Raw genomic sequence first — 22,826 nt, 5'->3', positions numbered from 1 at the left:
AGCCTGGAGAAGAGAAGGCTGAGAGGGGATCTCACTTATGCTTATAAATACCTCAAGGGTTGGTGTCAAGAGGATGGGAGCAGACTCTTTTCAGTGGTGCCTGTTCAGGGGCAATGGGCACAAACTGAAGCACAGGAGGTTCCATCTAAACATAAGGAGAAACTTCTTTACTTTGAGGTGCCAGAGCCCTGGAACAGGCTGCCCAGGGAGGTTGTGGAGTCTCCGCTGGAGACATTCAAGACCCGCCTGGACACACTCCTGTGTGATCTGCTCTGGTGAACCTGCTTTAGCAGGTGGGTTGGACTAGACGATCTCCAGAGGTCCCTTCCAACCCCAACCGTTCTGTGATTCTGTGATAGACAAAGGAGTTTCTTTGTTTGCAGGGAAAAGCTGCTGAAGACACACCAGCATGGCACTGAAACCACCACCTTGCAAAGCACATATTTAAGCTTAAGCACATGAGGATCTTTCACTGACGGGAAAAAAATAATTTCCTTGCTGGAATTACACACAGTCACATCTCTCTCAGGGATCCAGTGGACCAATTCTGAGCTCAGACATGCGGGCGCACCCTGAGCTGCCGTGGGCACGGCAGGAGGGTCCAGAGGTACCCACCAGCTGTGCCTCTCAAACTCGGTTTGAGCCATGAGATACCAAGAGGCTGAGCACATGAGCTCTGGCACATCCCTGCACCGACACGGGACACAGCTGCCAGAGCCGAGCTGGTCCCCCTGCCGTGCGCTCAGCCCAGGTTGTGTCCCCTCAGCGCAAGAGAGCTGGGATCCGCGTTGCAGCAGAGACCTACCTGCTATAAGCAGGACCTCAATTAAACCATGGGGCATCTAACAGTTCAGTTCTCATTTTACTTCCCTCAGTTACACCCAACATCTGCAGGATGCTGTTCTCACGCTCTATCTTTCCCAGTCTGCTTGTATGCTAATGCTGGGCACTTCTTTTATCCTCAAAACAGGTCAGCCTCTCTTCTGAATTATTAATTTCTGTATGTTTTCTCTGAGCCTATACTGTGGCTCCCTAGTACATATGACCAGAGCACAGATTAGACGAGAATGACATCTGCAGGGAAACATCACACATTTCCAGCTTCACAACGCCTTGTAATATTTTCCAAATGCTCCCCACCTTGTTAAGGAAAATGAAAACTTCAAGTTACTCCAAAGGCATCTCAAGGCCTTTTGGTTTCAACTGAGTCTTATTCACTTTGCAACTCCGTTTTATACTCTGCCAGTCCGCGTGTAATAAAAATCAGAGAGTAATTTCAGTTTTAAATTTCATTTGCCACATATGATTCCATTTACTGACTAAATCCCAAATCTCTCTGCGTTCCTTTTGTTCTCTACAGGTTGTTTATTACTCCCCATAGCTTTACAGAAACACAGATTTTTAATAAGTTACATATTTCCATATTTCCCAAGAACACTAACACAGAAGTCAGAGGTTTACTGAATATCTTTCCTAACTGCTTTCCTAACACATTTATATTAATCTGAAATTTTATAATAAAATATATATATACTATATATATATATATATATAAAATAATAAAAATATATATAAAATATATTAAAAAAATTATAACAACTAAATCACACCACAGGAAAACCTGCCATATATGCCAGTGTAGACATAGATCTTCCCATGGATTCTACTCTAAAGGCCTTTTCTGGATGCCTGGTACTTGATTTCTACTTCTGCTCCGCTCTCGTCTCTCCATGTCCCTGCTCCCTCAGGGCAATGACTGACCTGGCCTAAGATGCGCCAAGTTAGTGTCTGGCCATATGGAGCTGCTTATGCCCTGGGCCAGATCTTCTCTAACAGTTTTTAAACCAAGAGGTCCTACAGACAGTGCATATGTCCTGCTTTTCTGTTTCTGATCACAAATCATAGCGTCAACGACAGGTAATCTCACTATCTGGTTCGATGATGCCAGTTTTGTTTCACTGTTAATGAATCCCTGTTGCCATTTCAGGACATAAGCCTGATTTACTGTAGTATTTGTTACTGCTTTAACAGAACCTGGTTGGATTGAGAAAAAAGGCTAAGACATTCACACAGATAAACTGAACATCTATAGTTATAAATGCTGAAATCTAATAAACAGACTGAAATATCTAGAAGTTTTGGAGGGGACATAAAGCTTCATACTGCAGGACTTAAATCAACTCTAATGAAAGGGATGGAATTCTCCTCCTGGCCAGATCACAAAATAAACATCTACTGTAGTATGGTTTGCCTCTTCTTCAGCAGCTGGCATTGGTCACTTCTGGAGATAAGCTACTGGAACAGATGGATTGTGTGATCTGGAAAGAGAATGACTGTGTCCCATCACGGGTAAAATTCGGATAGGCCACGGCTGCAAAAAGTCCTGGTTTTGATTGATTTTTGCAGTTACCAATGTAAGCAAATGACTAGGGGCTTCCACATCCAGACACGAGTTTGGTTTCTTGACATAAAAGCAGTCAGGCTAAGTTTTTCCTGAGCGCTCAAACATGACACAAAAGCAGGTAATGACAAAAGAAGTACACGCTGCAGCAATGTCTCAATCGTGACATGCTTTACACACAACAGCGCTACCTCATGTGACCACAACCAAAGACATCATGGCCCAGAGTCCCATTTTCTTTACAGAAAGGCCCTGAAGAGCTGCAAATCACATGCATGTAAATATATGTAAGCTTTCACTGTGTAACCAAGCTCCTGCCAAATTTAAGGTACAACCAATTACGATATAAAAACTAATATGGATAGAAAAGCTTGTATTCTAAAAACAGTCATGCCGGCATTAAGAAACTGCAATAATTTACCTTGAAATTCTCAAGGGTCACCCTTCCTTCTTTCCAGGTATTGCAAAAAAGGCTTGTGTACTTAACCTGTTTTAAGTGAAGACTGGCTAAGTGAATGCTGTGCTTTTCAACGGAGATTATTTTGACAGCACAGGTATTCTTTGGTCTTTACCCCAAAGTTCTCAGTCCTGTAAAGAAGCGTCTTTCCCATACAACTTGGGCTGCAGATGCTTCTTTATAAACAGATGATTCATTAAATTTAACTACCAAGAGAGAGGTAAATTCTAAACAAAGCAATAAGCGCTGCATTATCTGGTCTTATTAGTCAAAGTTGTCCTTAGATACAATGTGTGTCGTTGATTACAAATGACTGGAGTTTGTCTCTAATAGGAGACATACACGTTTTTGCAATGAAGACAGCGGACGCAAGATACATCTCACTTTCAATTAGCAGCCTAGAAGCCTGCAATATATCTCAGGCAGCTATTTTCGGAGGGAACAAATCACCCCCAACAGTGAGGCACTCTCTCCCCATCTGTTAATGACAAGCCTAGAAAACCGATTTAGAAGGCATGCCCAGCTTTTAGAAGACTAAAGCTAGGAAAATTAATCCCTTCCTTAGGTTTTGGATGTCAGGAATCAGATGAACAACTAGGATAGGACAGATGTCTTGTTTTGGTCTGTTTTATGGGAAAGACCCAACCAAATATATCTTTAAATTACATGCCTGTAAATTTCTTGATTTTACAAAGGAAAATTTGTTTTACCCAGGCAGATCTGGATGAGACAAAAGTTTACTGTGTCCAGGGCAAAACTGTCACCAAATTGTGCTGTTTCCTCAACTTGAGAATTTTATGACAAGAGTGATTTAATTATAAAAACCAAAATTCCTCCATCTTTTCCACTAGGGAAGACCACTCAAGTTTTTATTGCAGTATTCCTAATTGTCAGCCTACCACTTCATAACCATTAACACCTTTGACTGGTTTACTCCGGACATGCTACATCTGTCTGTTCCAAGCTATGGTTAATCACACCACTCTCTAGGTTGATCCCTATGCTGATTCCCCAAGAAAATGAAAGCATTCTACATTTTTTTTTCTTTCCAAGTTCCTGTTTGAGATGTCTTACAGAAAACTGTAAAGAATTAAAAATTATACAAACAAAAGCTGAGGTGTGAAGCTCAACAATGGGATGTCTGTACCCGCAAATGTGTCCTCTGCTCCTCACTGCCAGCAGCGGCTGATGAAGCCAGAGCAATAATTCTTTCTACCAAAGCCTAAAATCAGCTCTCTGCAGCCCGAGTGATCTCCATCAGTGGATGCTACTGTCTCTGAAACTGTACTGTCATCAATCACTGCAATGCGAGAACAATGTCCTAACCCAGCCTGCACAACATTTGTCAGCAGGATCATTCTCTGTTCCATACAACCTGTAATTATATTGCTGCACAAAGCCTCGCTTCAGAAGAGCAGAGAGGATGAGGAAGGACATGGCACAGTACCTACCTGTCTCTTGTACTCCCAAGTGGGGTCATACACCTTCCATCCATTTTCTGGGAAAACCTCTTTGTACTCAAATGCAAAAAGTGGCTGAAAGAAAGAAAATTTAGCATTAAGAGCCCACTTAGAGCCCATTTCCAGGATGTTTGAATCTCAAATAGTAAGTCATGACTTGTTCTTCTTTTTTCCCACTCCACTGCTTTTCTCCTAGGGCTTTGTGAAAAAAATTAACATGCTCGCTGTAGCAGGTAATTGCAACAATGTACCTTCCTTCATACCCCTGATCTTGCTTGTCTGTTACCTGGTACTTCATGGACAAAAGAGTCTATTATTAAAGAGAGAAAGAAAAGACTATTTGGGCAAGAATGCTTTTATATATTAAGCACTAGATCCTTTCAAGCAGTATTTGAAGCAACAACTGGAGTGTCATAACACAACAGAGCAGAGGAACTGCAATCCAGATTTGGGGCAGTGCTGTCACTATTAGCTGTAAACCTCTGATGGATGTCACTGTGTTTTGAATACCTTCCTTCTCTTGTAAGGATGTATCGGTAAGTCATTCTCTATGCATTAAGGAATCCAGCCTCACAAAGAAGACTTTTCCTGTTTTCTAAACAATCTAAAATCCTACAGAATTAATTCTAAAACCAATTTAAAAAAACCAGCATTTCTCCTCCTTCAACTAAATGTACCCCATGTGAATACTGTACCAGGTAGATGAGACTGAACAAAACGGGCTACTGCCACTCTGTGTCTTTTGGTGAAAACTGAAAAGAAAATACTTACCAGATTATTTGAAACTGGGAAAGCATATTTCATTAGGTTCTCAAATATGGACCGTCTAGTTCTCCCTTCAGGTTTATGGGCAAATCGCAAGTTTCGAATATCCTAAGAAAAATAAGAGGGAGATCAAATTTCAGATTTCCAAACCACTTCAAAATCCAAAGACAATCCAAAAGTCAGCATTCAAAACAGGGTCACATCACAATGCTCTTCCTAGTACTGACTTAATATTGTACTTTGAGCACTATAGTGCAACTCAGGGCTTCAGTGGCTGTCTGCAGCCTCCAACAAAGCCTGCCACAACTGCAGAGGAGCAGAAGACGTGCACAAGTGCACCTGATGCAGCATCTTGCCTTCACGTGAAGCTCTCTACCTGCTGAAAGTCTAGGGGAGAGCCTCACTCAGGGACAAATCATCGCTGATCGGCAGGACATTGTGGGACAGCCCTCCTGGCTCTTACCAGGCTCTCACACTGAGTTGTGCCGGGAGGCAGCTGGAAGGGACCTGTCTCACCAAGTAGAGCTTCATAGAGCTACTGCACACAGGGAGCCCAAGTCCTGCCAGTTTGGTGCAAAGCAACTACTGCCATCTTGCTTTAAAGCTTTCATCTCTCAGAGCACTCAAGAGGATGTCTTGAAACTGAGAACTCCTCCACTATGCACAGCAGCACAGTTTCCACAAAAAGTGGTAACCCATGACCTCCTTTCCATACTCATCTACAAAATCAAATTCAGAAACTAAATAAAGCATCTCTAAGGTGCCAAGATTTTCCAGCCAAGCCTACAACTCAAACACTTCTAGTAAACAGTTTAAAAGCCACCAGCAGGAAATAAACTATCAAGTTCAAGCATATGAGGACGGTACAGCAAGTGAGAGAATGAAATAAACAGCTACAGACTTCACTGTCTCGCAAGATTGAGAGTAGGTAACTGGTCTCAGAGAACATTTCAGGATGCATAAGCTGTATCTGTACTGCTCTGTTACCACACTAAACTGTTCTGCATATCCTGGGCCAAGCAGCCTGGCAAATATATATGCTGTATAGGGGCAAGATACCTATTGTATAGTTTGTGCCTGGGTTTCCCACCCAGGGAAACAATGTAGTTCACTCCAAACTTGACCGCGTGTGCAAATTTACATATAGGCAAAATGGCTGAGGACTAGGAATCCAGATCAAAATATGCAACAAATCAGCCTGCCAGCACAAGCACCCTGCATTAGCCAGGGAGGATCACGACTGCAGGAGGAGGAGGGAGCAGCTGGATGATTTGGTACAGATTTTACCAACAGCTCTTGACTCAGCACGCCCACAGCCTGAGAGTTTGTGTAGCTTCCCAGTGCCTCAAAATCACAGCAGCGACCAGAGAAGTTTGGGACTCATTTTCATTCCTCCAACTGCCCTCATCCAGAAAAGAGCAACCTTTCAGCCTCGACAGGGCTCTGAGGAGAGCTGTGAGCAGTCCAAGACCTACAAGGTTCAGAATCCAGCTCTCCCCACATGACTGCCACGAGAAGAAGACGGTCTGTGCCCTGGTCAACAGCAGAGGTGTGAATTTAGGACTGGAGATGGTGGCGTTATCTACTCTGTGGGTCTATAGTAAGCAGACATGAGGAGGTGAATTGTTGATTTTTATTGAAGTTTGCACTTCCAATGATCCCAAAGGCTCTCAAGAGGCACACATGAAATATGAACTGCCTTGAAAGAACAGCCTCTAGGAGGATTGAAGGCTACTTGCTAGTCCCTCACCACAAAGCACAGCAGCAGATGGACACCAGCTAATGATTTAGGGGGAAACGTGCCCCTGTCTTGCTCTTGAAGCATGAGTGAGAGGCATCCTGTGAAATGGATGTGTGAAAAGCACAATGACTGGAGTCTTCCTGGGACAGCCCAGTGGGCAGCCCCGAGAACTGCAGGTCTAGGCTTCCACTGTGAGGAAAAGACATTGCGTAGCACAAAGCCTGAATAAAGTTTTGGATTTTGTCTTGAACCAGTGGAGCTGGAGAATCCTAAGAATTACTTCTAAAATCAGATGTTTTTTGAAGTGTGTAAAGCCAGACTGACTGAAATGTTTTGCAGAACTTCCTACAGTGCTACAGAGAAAACCTTTTTAAATCTATGTTCCCCTTCCCCTATTGTAAAAAACACAGATAAAAGTTTACCTTGCATACAATCTCCAGCCCGTACGAATTCTCACCGCGACTGGAAGCACCTCCAATTTTCTCCACTCTGTTGATTACACCTAAAGATGCATCTAGGACAAAAGGAGGGTCCTGTAGACAGTTGAAATTTGTGAGTTTAAAAAGGGGAGGGGGAAAAGTCCCCAGCTCCTGCTCCCTTATGCCTATATTTCCAAACATATAACTGTGATTCACACAGAATTACTCTCAAACACTATCCAGGTCTAAAGATTGAATAGCCAACAAAAGCAGATGATTTCAAAAGCTTACCCGTTCCATGCTTTTAAAATACAGTCTATAATTGGTAACAGTAAGGGTTCCTCTGATTGCTCCAGTGAATGGGCAGATGTAAGTAACATCCTTAGCTTAAAAAAAAAAAGAAAAAAAAGGTTGTTAATTTCATTGTTAATTTATGGGAGTAAAATTATGACAACAACAACATTTGGGGGCTCTACTTTTAAGGTCATGAAATGAAAACAAGTTTAATCTGGGTTTCTAGCCTAGAGCTAACATGAAATTTTCAGTTCTGTGGAAAATGTAAGAGCTTGGTTATAAACTAAACTCCGAGCAAGTACCATCACCTGGAATCCTGTATTTGCACAGAACTGTTACCCCTGTAAAAATGCCAGGATTTGGCTGCAAACTGTTTACTCTTACTGAGTAATGCATTGCCAGTAGCTGAGAGCACCATGCAAAAAAAGGAGATGCACACATTTGAAGCTGATAACAATCTGCATAAAAACTAAGGATCATCATTAAGCTGGTTTGCACCATCGAGGACAGAAGAAAACAGTTCTACATGTGGCTTTTAGGATACCCAGGTCCCTCTGCACACCCTTGCACACATAGTCGGCCCCAGGATGCAGGTCCTCATGCTAAAAGACAGTGGAGCTACAGCAATTTCACAGAATCATAGAACACTTTGGGTTGGAAGGGACCTTCAAAGCTCATCTAGTCCAACCCCCTGCCATGAGCAGGGACATCTTCACTCAGATCATGTTGCTCAGAGCCCCGTCCAGCCTGGCCTTGAATGTCTCCAGGGATGGGGCATCCACCACCTCTCTGGGCAACCTGGGCCGCTGTTTCACCACCCTCACTGTAAAAATTTTCTTCCTCATGTCTAGCCCAAATCTCCCCTCCTTTAGTTGAAAACCATTGCCCCTTGTTCTATGACAACAGGCCCTGTTTCCAGCAGCCAGGAATCTGTGCAGCACCCAGCTGCCAGTGATTTTAAGTCTGAAGTCAGCGATCAAGTTACTCTGCAACAGTGCAATTATTTTTGAGCCTGAGTGACGGTGACTCAAAACAGTCCCCTTCTTAAAAGTCCTCAGACGTTTCTCACTTGTTCCAGCAAAAGGCAAGAGGTGCTGCTGGTTTTCCACAGCAAACACCTCCCCTAACTGCCCTTCTGTTTTACCTCAATTAAAAATGCCAACATCTAAGTAATTCTCTTGCCCTCTGCCGCCAGGCAGTGACCCATCACGTCTTCTGCCACTGAAGCAGTCAGCTGGCTGTGCAGGGCAATGGTTTACGCTACCACCGTCAAGTAACGAGACCCCTCAGACACACAGAGGTGCTTTCAGGAGACCCTCTGACCAGAGCTACCAGAACCATGAAAGAACCTCCTGGAGCATCTCAATAACCTCAAGCCTCCAAATCCAACGGGATCCATTTTGCAAGGGCTGTGTGAAGGTAGGAGGACAGGTGGCCTCCCAGCCAGGTGACAGCCACCACACACAAGAGGCATGAGGCTACTAGTGTGTCAGGACGAGGACCTGAATTTTTTCTACCTTTATTGCATGAGATTTAGCCCGAAGGGAGGGAGGAAGCGAGGCTGCCTTACTGCAGGGCAGTGGCAGCTCATATAATTAAATCATCCTCACGTTAGCTCTGCTTCTGCATAGTCTGCACTGATTCTTGAGATTCGGATATGGAGAAGGATCCTTAAAATATCAGGACTGACTAATTCAGAGCAAAATATGAAGCACAAAATTTTTGGTTAAAAATAGCTAAATAAAAATATATAGCTACTCACTAGCAATTTCATTATTTATTTATTTTAATTTACATGTGTTTGTTGGAAGAATAATTAAACACAAAATGCTTTTAGCCAGTCCTAATTAAAACTAGTGTTTCATTATTGGCTGATTATTAACCACTTCTTTTCAAAGACCAGTTTGACAGAGGTTTGAAAGCAGACTCATGAAGCACAACAAGGTGAGGGCAGCCTGCCTGGTTCTTCCGCGAGAGTTCCCATTATTCAAAATGTAATTTCAAAATGTTTTAAAAACCCAGAATCTACTAATAAGAGAAGTGTGCATTTACATCTGGAAAGGAACAGGATTTCCAGGTAAAGAAGAAAGGTGCTAGAAAAATGTTTTCCAGGTAAGGAATCCCAGGCATGACCTCAAACGCTGGCCTTGCCAGCTTGTAAGGCACATCACCTTTACATTTGCATTTTATTAGCTTGGTTTCCTAAGGAAACAGTTTTACTTAATTACACTGCACATGTACCCACATGCATGACTTGTCTGACCTTAACCCTACCAGGGTAGTATGATTTCAGCAGTCTCTATCCAATAAACAGGGCTTGTCAAGGCCTTGAAATGCTTCACCGTTCACGAGAACAAACACCAAGTATAAGAGAGAGGTTCTACTAGTGCTGCTACTACAGGAAAGTCTAATAAGCTCAGTCTTTGGTAGATATAAGAGAATCCATATGGCAAAAACTTACTGGAAACCAAGATTCACTAATTCCCCTGCTTATGGAATTCCTGTCTTTTATAAGGCCAATCTTACCCTAGATTATTGGGTTGGCTGAAATAATTTTTCTTCCTTTCCCTGTAAAATACAAAGAGAATTACATTTGCCTTTCTTGACACTTTTAACATGAAATAATTATTGCTGATGAATGATAAAGATTTCCTTTTTGCTACCTTTAACTTCTTGCTGGACTAGGGGGCTGCTGCCTGCCCTAATCCAAAAGTCACCCAGTCCTACTGACTTATGTGGCTCAGCACATCACTTGCCAGCAGACAAAATACTGATAACTCTGATCTTTAAACCATTCCCAGGAAGACTTTAAAGTACAGTATTGCTGTCAGAGCTAACTGTGTTAGATGCCCGTCTGCAGTGCATGGCTGGAGTACAAGTTCGGAGACCTTAGGAAAGGAGTAGAAAAAGGGACTGAGCACCAAGATGGGATTTTTTTGCTAGGGTGGTTTTTTTGTTGCTGTTGTTGGGTTGGGTTTTTTTGGTGAGGTATTTTCAGGGTTTGATTGATTGATTGACTGACTTTCTTTTTAGGACAGAAATTGCACTCTTTCACACCATTTTAAGAGGAAGGCAACATTTTAAACTAGTGAATGCAAAATCTTCCATAGAAAATTAATCAAGGTTACTCAGACTTTCAGACTGGAGTGCATTGGCAAACCTGATGCATGTCAGTGTGTCTGAATAGAAAAAAAGAAAAAAGCCCCATCCCCATATCCCAGCATGTTCTCTGTAACAGCACTGTATCCTCTCCTGCAGCCTGTGACAGAGATGCAACACATAATTGTGCTGTGTCAGCCTAATAAGCTACCCTGTGGCAAGCACAACTGGAAACAGCCCATCTCTGTCCTCCCAGGAGGCAGCAAATGCAAAGCTGTACAACCGATCTCAACGCTTCTGCTAAGATACGTTGAATTGCCTTGTATTTGCTACATGCTAAGAGGAGACGTATAGTTACTGTGGCTCATGTGGTGTATAATAACTTGATTAATGAAACAGCCTGATCATGGTTCTCAAAACATCAGTAATTTGCTGTTGTTGGCTAATGACCACCAAGATGTTTTGCTCTATGGATATTTTATTTGGTCAGCAAACAATAAGGAATTTCCTTTTCACATACCCATGTCTTTAATGGTTTCTCCCGGTAGCAAAGGTGGCTCTTCCATTTCAGCCAATTTATTAGTCTCCCTCAGGACCTAGGCAAAAGACAGAGGTAGAAAAAAAAATTCTTTCAGTTTTCACAAACCAAGAAGTTTACACTTACCTGCAATGGGTCAGCAATATCAGGGACAACAAATATTCAAAGCTCCTCAGGTAGTGCCTAGTGCCTCAGCTTCGGAAAGCTCAACACAAAGTGCAGCCCTCCCGCGCACCACTGGGCCACGCAGGGGAGCTCAGTCAAACTCTCCCAGTTACATACGGAACCCAAAGGACCAGTTCCTTTCCCAGCTGACGTGATCAACTATTGCCATGATGCTACCAACTATCAAGTAGAACCATCTGTAGTTTACACAGAGGAAAAAGGACACCACATCACACCACTGTCTTCAATGAGTGTCCAACAACTGCAAAGCTCCTGGTTCAGATCAGTATAAGCGACTTGTTACAAAGGCTGCATTTTGATAGGTATGTATAGGAAGTACAGTTTCTCTTTTTTTTGGCTACCAAATGACCCCTCCTCCACTTTTCCTTAGGTTAAAATTATACCACAGGGCATTACTTCTCACAGATACAATTGCATTCACTCAAAGGTTTTCACAAGAACAGCTGCTACCACGAGCAGATGGACATTTTAGGAAAGCACAGCTCTAACTATGAAAGCCTATACTGAGGTCTAAACCTATAGTAAGAATTAGAGAAGAAGAGCGTATGTGGCCAAGATTAAGACCAAGTCTATGTGGCCAAAGACAGATGGATTTAATCATATTGCCCATGCTTCAAACCCCTCAAATGGCCACAACCACAGCAACAACAGGTTGCTCAACCTAATTAACACGGACAGAGAGCAGGTAAGTTAGTCCGGACTTTGCTTCATGCTGTGCCAACCACATGACTTTGGGTTTAAAGCTGGCGTGCATCCCACCTGGTGGACACAGAGAGAGCTCATGTCTGCCCACTACTGAATGTGTAGTCACCCAAAATGCTTTCTTTATCTTAACGTGAGGAAAGAGAAATAATTGTTTTAATTTGATATCAGGAAACCCCTGCAAAGAAAATTCAAAGACATGGCCTAAAGTGGTACCTGACATGTCTGTGGTTGACTTTCATGTAGGATCAAGCCAGAGGGAGAGCCTCAGGGAAGAAAAATTCTCTAAACTATGCAAAAAAATAAAGACAAAAACCAAAGAAACCCCATGCCACAATAAAAGCACGTTCCAGCATTTCCACACAACAGATTGATGTAGAGATGAAAGATTAATGAGATCAAAGCCTGCTTGAGAACAAGACATAGATTTTTAAAAATGCATTCAAAAGACTCTAGAAAAAAAAAATAAAAGCAAGCACAGTCCTGGCTTCTTAACAGGAGCCTCACAACTGCACCACTTGGCCAGCTCTTAGCAGGGAGGCTGCCAGAGCAGCTGACTGGGGTCTGCAGGAGGGTAAAGGGACGTCCCCACTGACAGGGCTCACGCTGAACTTGCAGGAAAGCTTCTCCTCCCCCACCTCAGCCATGCTAGTAAAAACAAAGTTTTGCTGGTATAACTAGCAGAAGTCTATGCTGAGGACTTCTTGTCAGCACAGCTGTGTTGGCCACAGATCACACATCCCATCAAAGCCCTGACTGACGGCCTCCCCGACAAAAGCCTGTGACGTAGACCCACTCTCAACTCCAGTGTATCAAGTTTTGCGCTTGAGTAACAGCCTTGAAATTAGCAGGATAACATCTGGATTATGATAAATGAGACAGAGGCTTCTGGCTCTTTAGCTATTAAGTGGTGATCGTCTTTGCAGCCTTTTATCTTGGAAGGACATTAGTAAAAATACACTCTGTGTTCAGGACACAACCACAACTTCTTTGAGAAGGTCTGTACCCCAAAGGGGCAGCAGCTGCTGTAAGGACCATTTCGGTCAGCAGCTGGACTCGGGGCTCTCCTGCAGATGTCCGCGGGAGCAGGTCCAGCAGTAAACATTTGGGGGACTGGGCTGAGTCTTAAGCCAAAACAAATATGAGGTAAGATACACAGAAAGCACTTGGTATGACAAAGAGCTGCCGTGATCACTAGTGCTCAGGTGGGTTTTAAACACTGTACTGCAGGGCGGGAGAGGAGGAGGGAAGAGGCAAGCAGTGGGAAAGACAAAGACCTCCATGTCAACACCATTCTGCTAAAGACAAGGTTGAAAGCCTTTTTAATTTACATACTAGCTCTTCTAAGCTTAATAAAATCCATCTGCTCATTCATCTTCTCTGAAATGTGGAGTCCCTAAGGTCAAAGGAAAGGATTAGCAATCCAAACCTGTGCTCACTTCAACATAGGGCAGTAGACCTGCTGGAAACACAGCACTTCCAGGTAAAAAGCTTCTGCCACCTCCCTGCCCCCTCCTTTTTTTTTTGTACAGAGTCAAGGAATAAACTGTCATTTTCGCCATTCCCCAAATGACTTCGGCCACTCGACCCACCTCAGGTAATGCAGCACTGACTGCTTTCACAGTGATTTCAAAGCCGGCACAAGCACATTCCCCTGGATACAGCCACCCTTCCCAAGAGGCTGAGATGGACACGGTCAGAAAGCCCAGGGCAAACACTGCTCTGGTGTGCTGGTCTTTGCAGCATCTGCCCAGCTCTAGACCTCGAACAAGCCTCCTAGTTGGAATGCAAACACTTGAAACCCGTCCTGCCAGGAACCAAGAACTGAACAGCAGGCATTTTCCTGAAATCCACCTCCATCAACGGCTCCTTAAAATTGATTGAGGGAAATGCAATCAGTGTGCAGCTGACAGTGCAGGAGAAGACATCTGGGGCAGCACTAAAGCACGAGGCGGCAGAAGAGAGAAAAAGTGGGTGGGTAAGGAAATGGGAGTTTTGGAAACAGACCAAGGGAGAATGGGATGGACACTGCACATGGAGGTCTGGGAGGACACTGGCACCACAGAGGCACCATGTGCCTCTTACAGGACTAAGGAGATGCCATGAAAAGCTCCTCCACCTTACTGCCATCCTTCCTTCCCCGCTCAAAATCCAAAAATGGTTCGCTAAGCCGTGAGAAAAATCTTTTCCTGTACACCAGTCTATTTTCAAGACTCTAAAAATAACACCGTTGGGCCCAGATTTATCCCTCTGCAAGTCTTGCAAAATGAAATTGAGAGCTCCAGTGAGGCAAGGAAGCAGGTAGGGGAGCTGGGGACACGACTGCGGCAGCCCGGCTGCAGGAGTGACGGCTCTGCCCTGCCTCTCAGATGAACAAGGTCTTCCATATCTTTTCCCCACAAAACTGTTACACTTGGTAACTGAATCTCCAGGGGAATTAAGAGTTTAGTGACACACCAGAATAACCTTTATTTCTGTTGTCTTTTACCAAGTAATATCATCTACCCATTCCACCCGTCAGCAGCTCTCCCTCTGGATAAAACAGCTCTCTGGGATGCTGAGCATGGGGGCACCTCAGCACCTAAACACAAGCGCTGCCTCAGCTCTGAGAGGGTGTGAGGACTTCATGCCACCACCTACCTTTGTTCTCTGTTCAAGCAGCGGCTTGGCAGAACAAACCCACACTTGCTACATTTAACAACCGCTTCTCTTACTCCAGGTTCCTACCTTGTGTTATCTCCAGCCCACTTATCCATGGCTGAAGGTGCAGAGCTGTCTCAAGCCCTCCCACCTGTAGCACCCAAGGCAGGAAAACCCCAATGCTGTGTTGAAGACACAACCTCCAGATCTCAGCAACAAAGCAATCAGCTCCTTTGTTTGCGTCTGTGGGGCCAGGCAAAGAGGTTTAGACCCTGCTAAAAGGATAAGACTGCTCCCTGCCTCATCCCTTACCTCATCATGCTGCAACTACCAGCTGGATCTTTGGGCTGAGGCCAATTGTACAAGGTTTAACAAGGCCAAGTGCCGGGTCCTGCACTTGGGTCACAACAAGCCCAGGCAGCGCTACAGGCTCAGGGGAGAGTGGCTGGAAAGCTGCCTGGCAGAGAGGGATCTGGGGGTGTTGATCGACAGCGGCTGAACATGAGCCAGCAGTGTGCCCAGGTGGCCAAAAAGGCCAACAGCATCCTGGCTTGTATCAGGAATAGTGTGGCCAGCAGGACCACAGAAGTCATTGTGCCACTGTACTCTGCACTGCTGAGGCCCCACCTTGAATCCTGTGTTCAGTTTTGGGCCCCTCACCATAAGAAGGACATTGAGGTGCTGGAGAGAGTGCAGAGGAGGCGACAAAGCTGGTGAAGGGTCTCAAGCACAAGTGTGATGAGGAGCAGCTGAGGGAACTGGGGCTGTTCAGCCTGGAGAAAAGGAGGCTGAGGGGAGACCTTATCGCTGTCTGCAACTGCCTGAAAGGAGGTTGTAGCATGGAGGGTGTCGGTCTCTTCTTCCAAGTAACAAGTGAAAGGACAAGAGGAAATGGCCTCAAGTTGCACCAGGAGAGGTTCAGATTGGATATTAGGAAAAAATTATTCACGGAAAGGGCTGTCAGGAATTGGAACAGGCTGCCCAGGGAAGTGGTGGAGTCACCATCCCTGGAGGTGTTTAAAAGGCGTTTAGATGAGGTTCTTAGGGACACAGTTTAGTGTTAGAGTCAGGTTAGGTTATGGTTGGACTAGATGATCCTGAGGGCCTCTTCCAACTGAAATGACTCTGTGATTCAGGGCACTGCATTCTGCTCAGCCTCTCCAGCCACGTGTTCACATGCCTCCTGAAACAGCAGCCAGCGTGCTGCTCCAAAAATCCCTCTCCTGACTGATGTCCCCGCAGGACTCATGCATACAGCTCAAGCTCACCCCTACACCACTACAGCATCTACAGAGACACGTTGTGCTGTAACCCTAACTACAGGGTCTGAGAGGCCTGTGCATCACTGGACGATGCTCCAGAAGGACAGAGAGGGTGCATGAAGCTCTACAGTCAGGGTTTGCTTCTGTCTGTGAACAAAACAACTGATATGTTTGGCTCTTGCACTGCCTGAGGCATTTGCCGACCAGTGGAGCAGCACAGCCAGGACGACAACACGCGTCCCGCACCGGCTGCGGCCAGGCCAGCATGGCCTCCTCCTGCCCTCCCTGCCCGCGCTGCCATCTCTCCTGCATCTTGTTCAGTCAAGATGCCTGAGTTCACTTAATGGCTTTTTTAATGGATGCTTTCCCGTAACATGGATCGCTTTGCCAGCGCTGGCTTGGGGCATGACCATATGAGCAACTCAAGTGTAAATCCAGAACAAGAGAGGGAGAATAGCCGGATGGGCAAGGGTCAGTAACCTTATCCCTGGACACCGACACCTGCAGCACAAGCCTCCAGATAACAAAAGGTGCATGAAGAGAGCACCTGGGGTCTCTCTTGGACACTTTACAGTTACTCTCTTCTACTCTTTCTCCTGAATACTTGAGTCCTGAAACAGACAAACTTCAGGTTTTTTTGGCTTCATGCAACTTAAGGGGAGACTACAGGTCTGCGTTACCAAATTGCTGTGTAACAGTTTTCCCAAGTCTGCATAGATTCTTCCCTCCTGAATCACAATCAGAACGAATAAAAAAATCATCTTTTTTTATTTAGACAAAATTAAAATGTAGCCTTTTCGTGATTTCCGCCCCTCTGTGTTAATTTGCCCTTGGTAACCTCCTACACACTTCAAATCATCTGCACATTTTGAACAGATTTGTTATGCATAAAGCCACAGCGCTGGTGGGACGTGTCTCACCTGACACCGTGACCACCTTGCTCCTGCATTATTCCTTTCCCCAAAACCACGGCTGCCCCATCTACTCAAAAGATAAGCTTCCCAGGTTGGAGCTGCTTTTGTTGCATCTACACATGGTCCTATTCTGTGTTTCCTACAGCAGGAAGCCAGTCTCTTAAGTGGATCCTTGATATAAACACATATAACCTATCTGTACAGACAAATATTATATAGAGACACACAAAATCCCTTTGCACCTGCAGCCCTTGAACTCACAGGTTTGGCACGTCTACCTCGTGAGCATGCCCTTAGCAGCAGTGGCAGGCGGGATATACACTGCATGGCCAAGAACGTGCTCTTGTACGTGTGTGCGAGAATATACACATAGAACTAGAAGATTTGAAAAACATGTAACTTTTCAAATTATGGGTGGAATATGGATTTGAAACTCAACAGACAAGTGAAAGGTTCTATCTTCTACAGGAAAATATTTGTAGGTAACACACCTAAACTTTCCTCTCCCTCCCCCCCTTTTTTTTTTTAAATGTCTTTCTCTCAAGGGCTGGCACATGATTAAATGCCCTCCTGAATCAGCACTCTTGCCACTCTGCAGACAGGGTAGTCAGTAAACTGCAGGAATATCCATTTCATCTAAAACTGGAGATCTACATCTGAGCTAGTCACCCTAGGAGCTCTGTGAGGTCGGTGGAAAGCAGGACACCTCGGAGATTCACCTTTAGAATGAGCGTGTCTTCCTAGCAAAGGCTGAGAACTAGGGTGAGTAACTCCAGCGCAGATCTGGTAGGGCGAATCCCATCTCTGGTGCTTCACTGTGGCCAGTGTAGCAATGCCCAACCTCCTGCACATCCCCATACAACTGAGTAGTCACAACCTGTACTTTGCAGAGAGGTCCTAAGCAGGAGATTAGCCAGGCCAGATCCAAAAAATGATGCACTCATTAAAACAGGCATGACTCCAAAGCTGGTAGGACAAATCCTACCAGCCGAGTTCCCAGAGACAGACAGCTATCGGGTCAGAGCCGGCTCCTTTCTGCCCTCTCAGAGAACCACATGAGGGAAGTCAGCCTTTCTGCAAAGGCTTAGCTGCAGGGTTATTTTTACATACTTGACTTTTATTTATTTTCTTTGTAAATCAAGAGCAGAACATATGCACTTACATAACCAATGCTTTTCTCCTTTCAAACGCCTTTTGGTGGTCTCAGACCATGTTCACCTATTCCTTCCCTCCCAGTCCCTCTCCTCTTTCATGGCTGTTGCTATGACAGTCAGTCAACAAAGGCGAGTGCCACTTCGGCAGGTGTTCCAAGATTTATCATTACCCCAACGATGATTGTAAAAACCTCTGAAACAAAACAGATACAGAAGCTCTTTCTATTCACCTCAGAAAAAAAACACAGAGGTATAATTCTGTCCAGCTGACGTTGACAGAAGCTACAGAACTGACACAAATATACGCAGAATCAAGACCCAAATGCCTATTTACGACAATTTTTCATAGGTTCATTGGTTTCTTCTCTAAATCAAGCATTTCTTAAAACAAAAAATGCACATTTTTTCTAGCATTTTTCTGCTTAGATACTTCTGTCTTCTCAGTGCTTAATTAGGACTGCAGAACAGTAGCCACGCTTACTTGAGAAATCCTCCTGTAGAGTGCAAACAATGCACTACTTTGGAGAGATCTTCAGCTGCCATTTATGGCTATTTCAAGTGTACTTGGAGAAGATTTATGTGCTATGTATCCTACTGGAAATGTAATAAAACATGAATCAGGCAAGTAAGTGGACTCTGTTGATTATTTTTGAATCATTAAGAATACCACAGCAGAATGACTACGGGAAAGAACAGCAGTGTCTCTGCATGACTGAGGCACAGGGACTTTTCTGAGGATTATGACTGGATGGTTTGAAAAACTATGCTAGGGACATTCAGACCAGCAAGATATTAATTGCAGGGAAATGCTTTGTGTTTTATTCTTTTGGGATATTAGAAGTTGAAAAGGGGAAAAGACAAAACACCATCGACACATGGATCATTTTGGCATAGTACAGAGAGAATCAAATATACTGTCCAAAGACCACATCAAGCTCATTGAGCTCCTAAGAAAGCACTTGGCCAAAAAAAGGTTTCCTAGCTTGGTTAAAAAACAGCACAAGAGGCGTTTAAGTTATTGATAAAATGTTCTGACAACAGATCATCTATTACACTACTCTAAAGACAACAATCACACACAATATACACCGCAACTGCCTTTTAACTATGCTTCCCTGACACAACTGAAAAAAACCAAATCGCCAACTGTGATCTCTACCTACCACGTATATTTTGAGAAAGTATAAAAAGTCTTAAGAAACACTTGCTTACTTACCGCTGTCCTGGAAATCTTTAAAAAGAAACTGAAGATCAGTCTACTTAATAAAAGTAATATACAGTCACCAGAGTAATTTAAAGGGGCTCCTCTGAGAAGGAAGCAGCCACCACGCAGTGTTTGCTTCCTTGGGGTTTTCTGCTTTGTTTTTTCCACAATGCACTTTTCCACCCAGACCTGAGTGTCCGGGGATGAAAAAGTCTCTCCGGGCTGGTGAATCTCCTGGGCCCCCGCTGCACAAGGCGAGGCTGAGAAGCTCAAAGGAACACATCGTTGAGGGCCACTCGTTCAAACAGGGCTGGCTTGTCTCTTCCCGTTTGCATGGCCTGGTGCCTCCAGACAATTCCCTCGTCAGGCTCTGACAGAAAGTCACCACTGACTCAACACGGCAACGCTCCCTGGCACAGAAGCTTGCAGATATTATCTATTCAGACAAGTCCAACATTTTTTAATACAGAACTTTCTTCAGTGCCAAGGGTTCCACATACGTCTCAAACGACAACAGCTCTGTTCTCTGCTGGCCGCTCAAAAACTTGGGACAGCACTGACTCTATCCTTTACTTTTACTGTATTTTATTTAGCAAGCAACTCTATACAGGGAAAACAGATTAAAATTTTCAAGGAAAGCATTAAACTAGTTCAGTGAAGTTCATATTATCAATCTCAAGAAAAACACTGACCAAAGAGAGTAATAAATTCTACCAACTAAAACTAGTCACAGAAAACTGACTCTGTTACCAAGAATTTCACTTTGGAATTTAGCGATATATATAAGGATTCAAGATACAAGTAATTATGTGTTTACAATGAGTAAACAATCATACAGAGAGGAACGAAGATGTTTCAGTGCAAAAACATCCACAGAAAATTAAATTTTGGCAGGTACTGCATGCAGTCACAAACCCGCATGCTCCTTTCAAATACCATTCTTGTTCATTCCTGCCTGATTTGTGCTTCAGTCTACAAAATTATAAACATACGGGAGAAAAAAAGGGGGGTAAAAAGCCACTTCTTACCCAGTTTTACTCAGCAAAAGGAGAATTCTTGCACTTCGTAGCTAGGAAAAATACTGCGGTCAATTAGAAAGAGCTGAAAATATTTTTGAGGAACACACGAAGGCCATTTTCTTATTCTCCTTAGTTTTCCAGTCCTAATAGATGGCAATCATAAATGCTTCCAGAGATTTTTTTCACTGAGCATTACTTCATATTCAAACATTCAGGTACCTCTATATAAGAAAAATTAGCAGCAGTTGCTGTCTTTGCTCTCTCCTAACCAGATGAGCACTTAGGGAGTATTATTTCCATGTAAAGGAGACAGAAAACTGACTGCATCTGGCTCTTCCCCCATCCAATTTGCATGAAATCAATATTTTGCAACCCAGAGGTTGGCTACTCTGCAGTTTTGTTTCCTTGAAAGGGGGACGTGCAGAAAAGGACTTACTGGTGAGAGATGTAGGGAGGGGACCAAGATTTTCCATCTCTTAGGACAGTTTAAAAAGATTGTAATTCTCATGAAATATATAGCATTTACAGTCATGGAAACTGGAGTCCTACAAAAACATGGCAATGGCAGGGGCTAAATTCTAGTCACTCATGGGGCTGTCCTGGAACGACCACACTTATGGACAAGAGCATCATTCATTCTCCAGAAACAGTCTTTGTGTCCATGTTCATCAACAGCTTAGTGCTCCAAAGAAGAAAGGAAAAGCCCGTTTCCCACAGACACACACACGCAACTCGTACAGCCAAAAATCAGAAATTCAAGATAGTAAAAATATTTTTTTCCCATAAGATTTTCCTACATTCTCCTCTGCTGCTCTTTAAGTCCCTCTACTTGATACCTCTGATAGTGTAAAGCATCGCCTATTCTTGGATTTGGCCTTGATTTCATCCTGGTGTGCGAAGGGACCTGTGGAAATATTACATGCAGGTCAGGTAGGGACCAGTTCTGCCTGCACAGCTTCTCCTCCTGTACACCCACAAAAACTCGAGGTGCACTTCTGTGTGAGAATAGGACTGAGCCCAACGCGATGACGCAGAGAAACACCTATGGTCTTCACACAGTGACAGTAAAACGATGAACTGTTTATTTCATTTCACTGCTCTATCTCCAGTTCACATCCAGCCAAGTCTTTTGTGACCACAGGTCAATTATTTTCACCATCTGGTGGCTTTTGCAATATGGTCTGTAATTTAATAGCAGTCACAGTCCGGTGCGCTGGGAAGGAGAGCTCATATCACTGAAGACATCTTCGCATCTGCTATGAACTAGGCTCCTTATGAGCAGTCCCATGCAAAGAGCCAAGGCCCAGTCCAAACCAGGAACACTTATCCCCATACATTGCAAAACAAAGACGGAGCCGACTGGCAGGGCAGAGTCTTCAACTACCCTGGAGGTAGTTAGGCAGCATTTTTTTAATGATTTAGTGCTTCCAAACTAGCATCAGTCACTAACTGAAAAGTCCCTTAAAAGCAAAAATAGAAAACATTGCTTAAATGAGTGCTTCAAGTTTAAAAAGTTGTGCCGGTCTCTAAACCCAGCTCTTGTTGAACATGTGTTACGCATAACCAAGGCCTGACATGTTTCCTGCGTTGGCAGGGAGATAGAGATGGAAAAGCTCACCGAAGCGAGTTTTAGTGATTTACAGCAAAGGATTCGAGAGGGGGGAAATCACATCTTTCTTCAATATGTTTTCCTACTAACAATATACATGTTCTACATAAAACTAGCCTAAGCCACTTTGCACTAAAGCTACAATAAAGTAATGCAAAGGTGGGAAAGTCAGTGACTGGCATTTCGGTTAATCCTGCCCAACATCACCTGAGGGACAGGATTTACCTCACTTTTAGAGGTCCACATCTGGAGTAATGACCCTGAACTCTCTTCACAGTCAGACAAGGAACACAGTAGGTTTTCAAATGAGACAAAACTGCACCTCTGCTGGAGCACAGCTAAAGCAGAGATCCACTCCGAACCATCAGTTGCTGCCCTTCAAATAACATTCACAACATCCTGCGGCAAGGACTCCTGGAGCTCAGGTACATGACATTCTCACCTAGTGTGGACATTTCTGTAAAGCCCAGATAAAGCAGATCATAAATGACCTATTTCTTTCCGTTGACTACAAAGGAATTGTGGTTGCCTAGCTTGAGTGCAGACTTGCTCAAACTGATTTCACCCAGGAAACCTAAGGAGATAGCGATGGTATGAAGACTCCTTCATATACCTTTTGTCAATCATCAGTTACGTATCTTACAAAATAAATCACACTGGCTTCTCTACAGTCTCCATCCATGCACACAATAGATAACAAATTAAGGTTACACAAGCAACTCTGTTTCTTCCCTTTTCTAACCTTCCAGTCCTGGGCATGCTCTTGCATCTCACTTGTAAATCCATTGCAAATCCACTGATTCCTCATATATTAAAGAAGAAAATTATTATGGAGGGAGCAAACAATCACAGAGGATGGGACACACACTTGTACAATATTTTACTGGACCTCACAAGAATATAAAGAACTGTGGATCTTACTGTTGCCCTGCCCTCAAATGGGAGAATGGTTTAGTGGTCAC

The 22,826-nt window shown here is 43.9% G+C and overlaps 1 protein-coding gene across 5 annotated transcripts in view; it reads right to left on the bottom strand.

The window, feature by feature from the left end:
• The window catches only part of MTMR2 (myotubularin related protein 2), a 63,697-nt gene that overhangs the window by 14,548 nt on the left and 26,323 nt on the right, over window positions 1–22,826 (bottom strand). For 4 of the 5 annotated variants that reach the window (XM_065628553.1, XM_065628579.1, XM_065628563.1 and 1 more), the window contains exons 3-7: window positions 11,157–11,232; window positions 7,535–7,629; window positions 7,247–7,357; window positions 5,090–5,191; window positions 4,310–4,393 (exon numbers count right to left, since the gene is read on the bottom strand). In XM_065628553.1, the coding sequence (XP_065484625.1) occupies window positions 4,310–4,393; window positions 5,090–5,191; window positions 7,247–7,357; window positions 7,535–7,629; window positions 11,157–11,232 (468 nt within the window). Of the gene's footprint in view, window positions 1–4,309; window positions 4,394–5,089; window positions 5,192–7,246; window positions 7,358–7,534; window positions 7,630–10,063; window positions 10,106–11,156; window positions 11,234–22,826 lie in introns of those variants that run through there. The other variant, XM_065628573.1, reaches the window with a different exon arrangement.

Source organism: Caloenas nicobarica, chromosome 1 (assembly GCF_036013445.1).
Source record: "Caloenas nicobarica isolate bCalNic1 chromosome 1, bCalNic1.hap1, whole genome shotgun sequence".
In the NCBI taxonomy this organism is placed as follows: Eukaryota; Metazoa; Chordata; class Aves; order Columbiformes; family Columbidae; genus Caloenas; species Caloenas nicobarica.
Note: the sequence above shows the minus strand (reverse complement) of the source record. Positions and strands in the feature narration are given on the sequence as shown.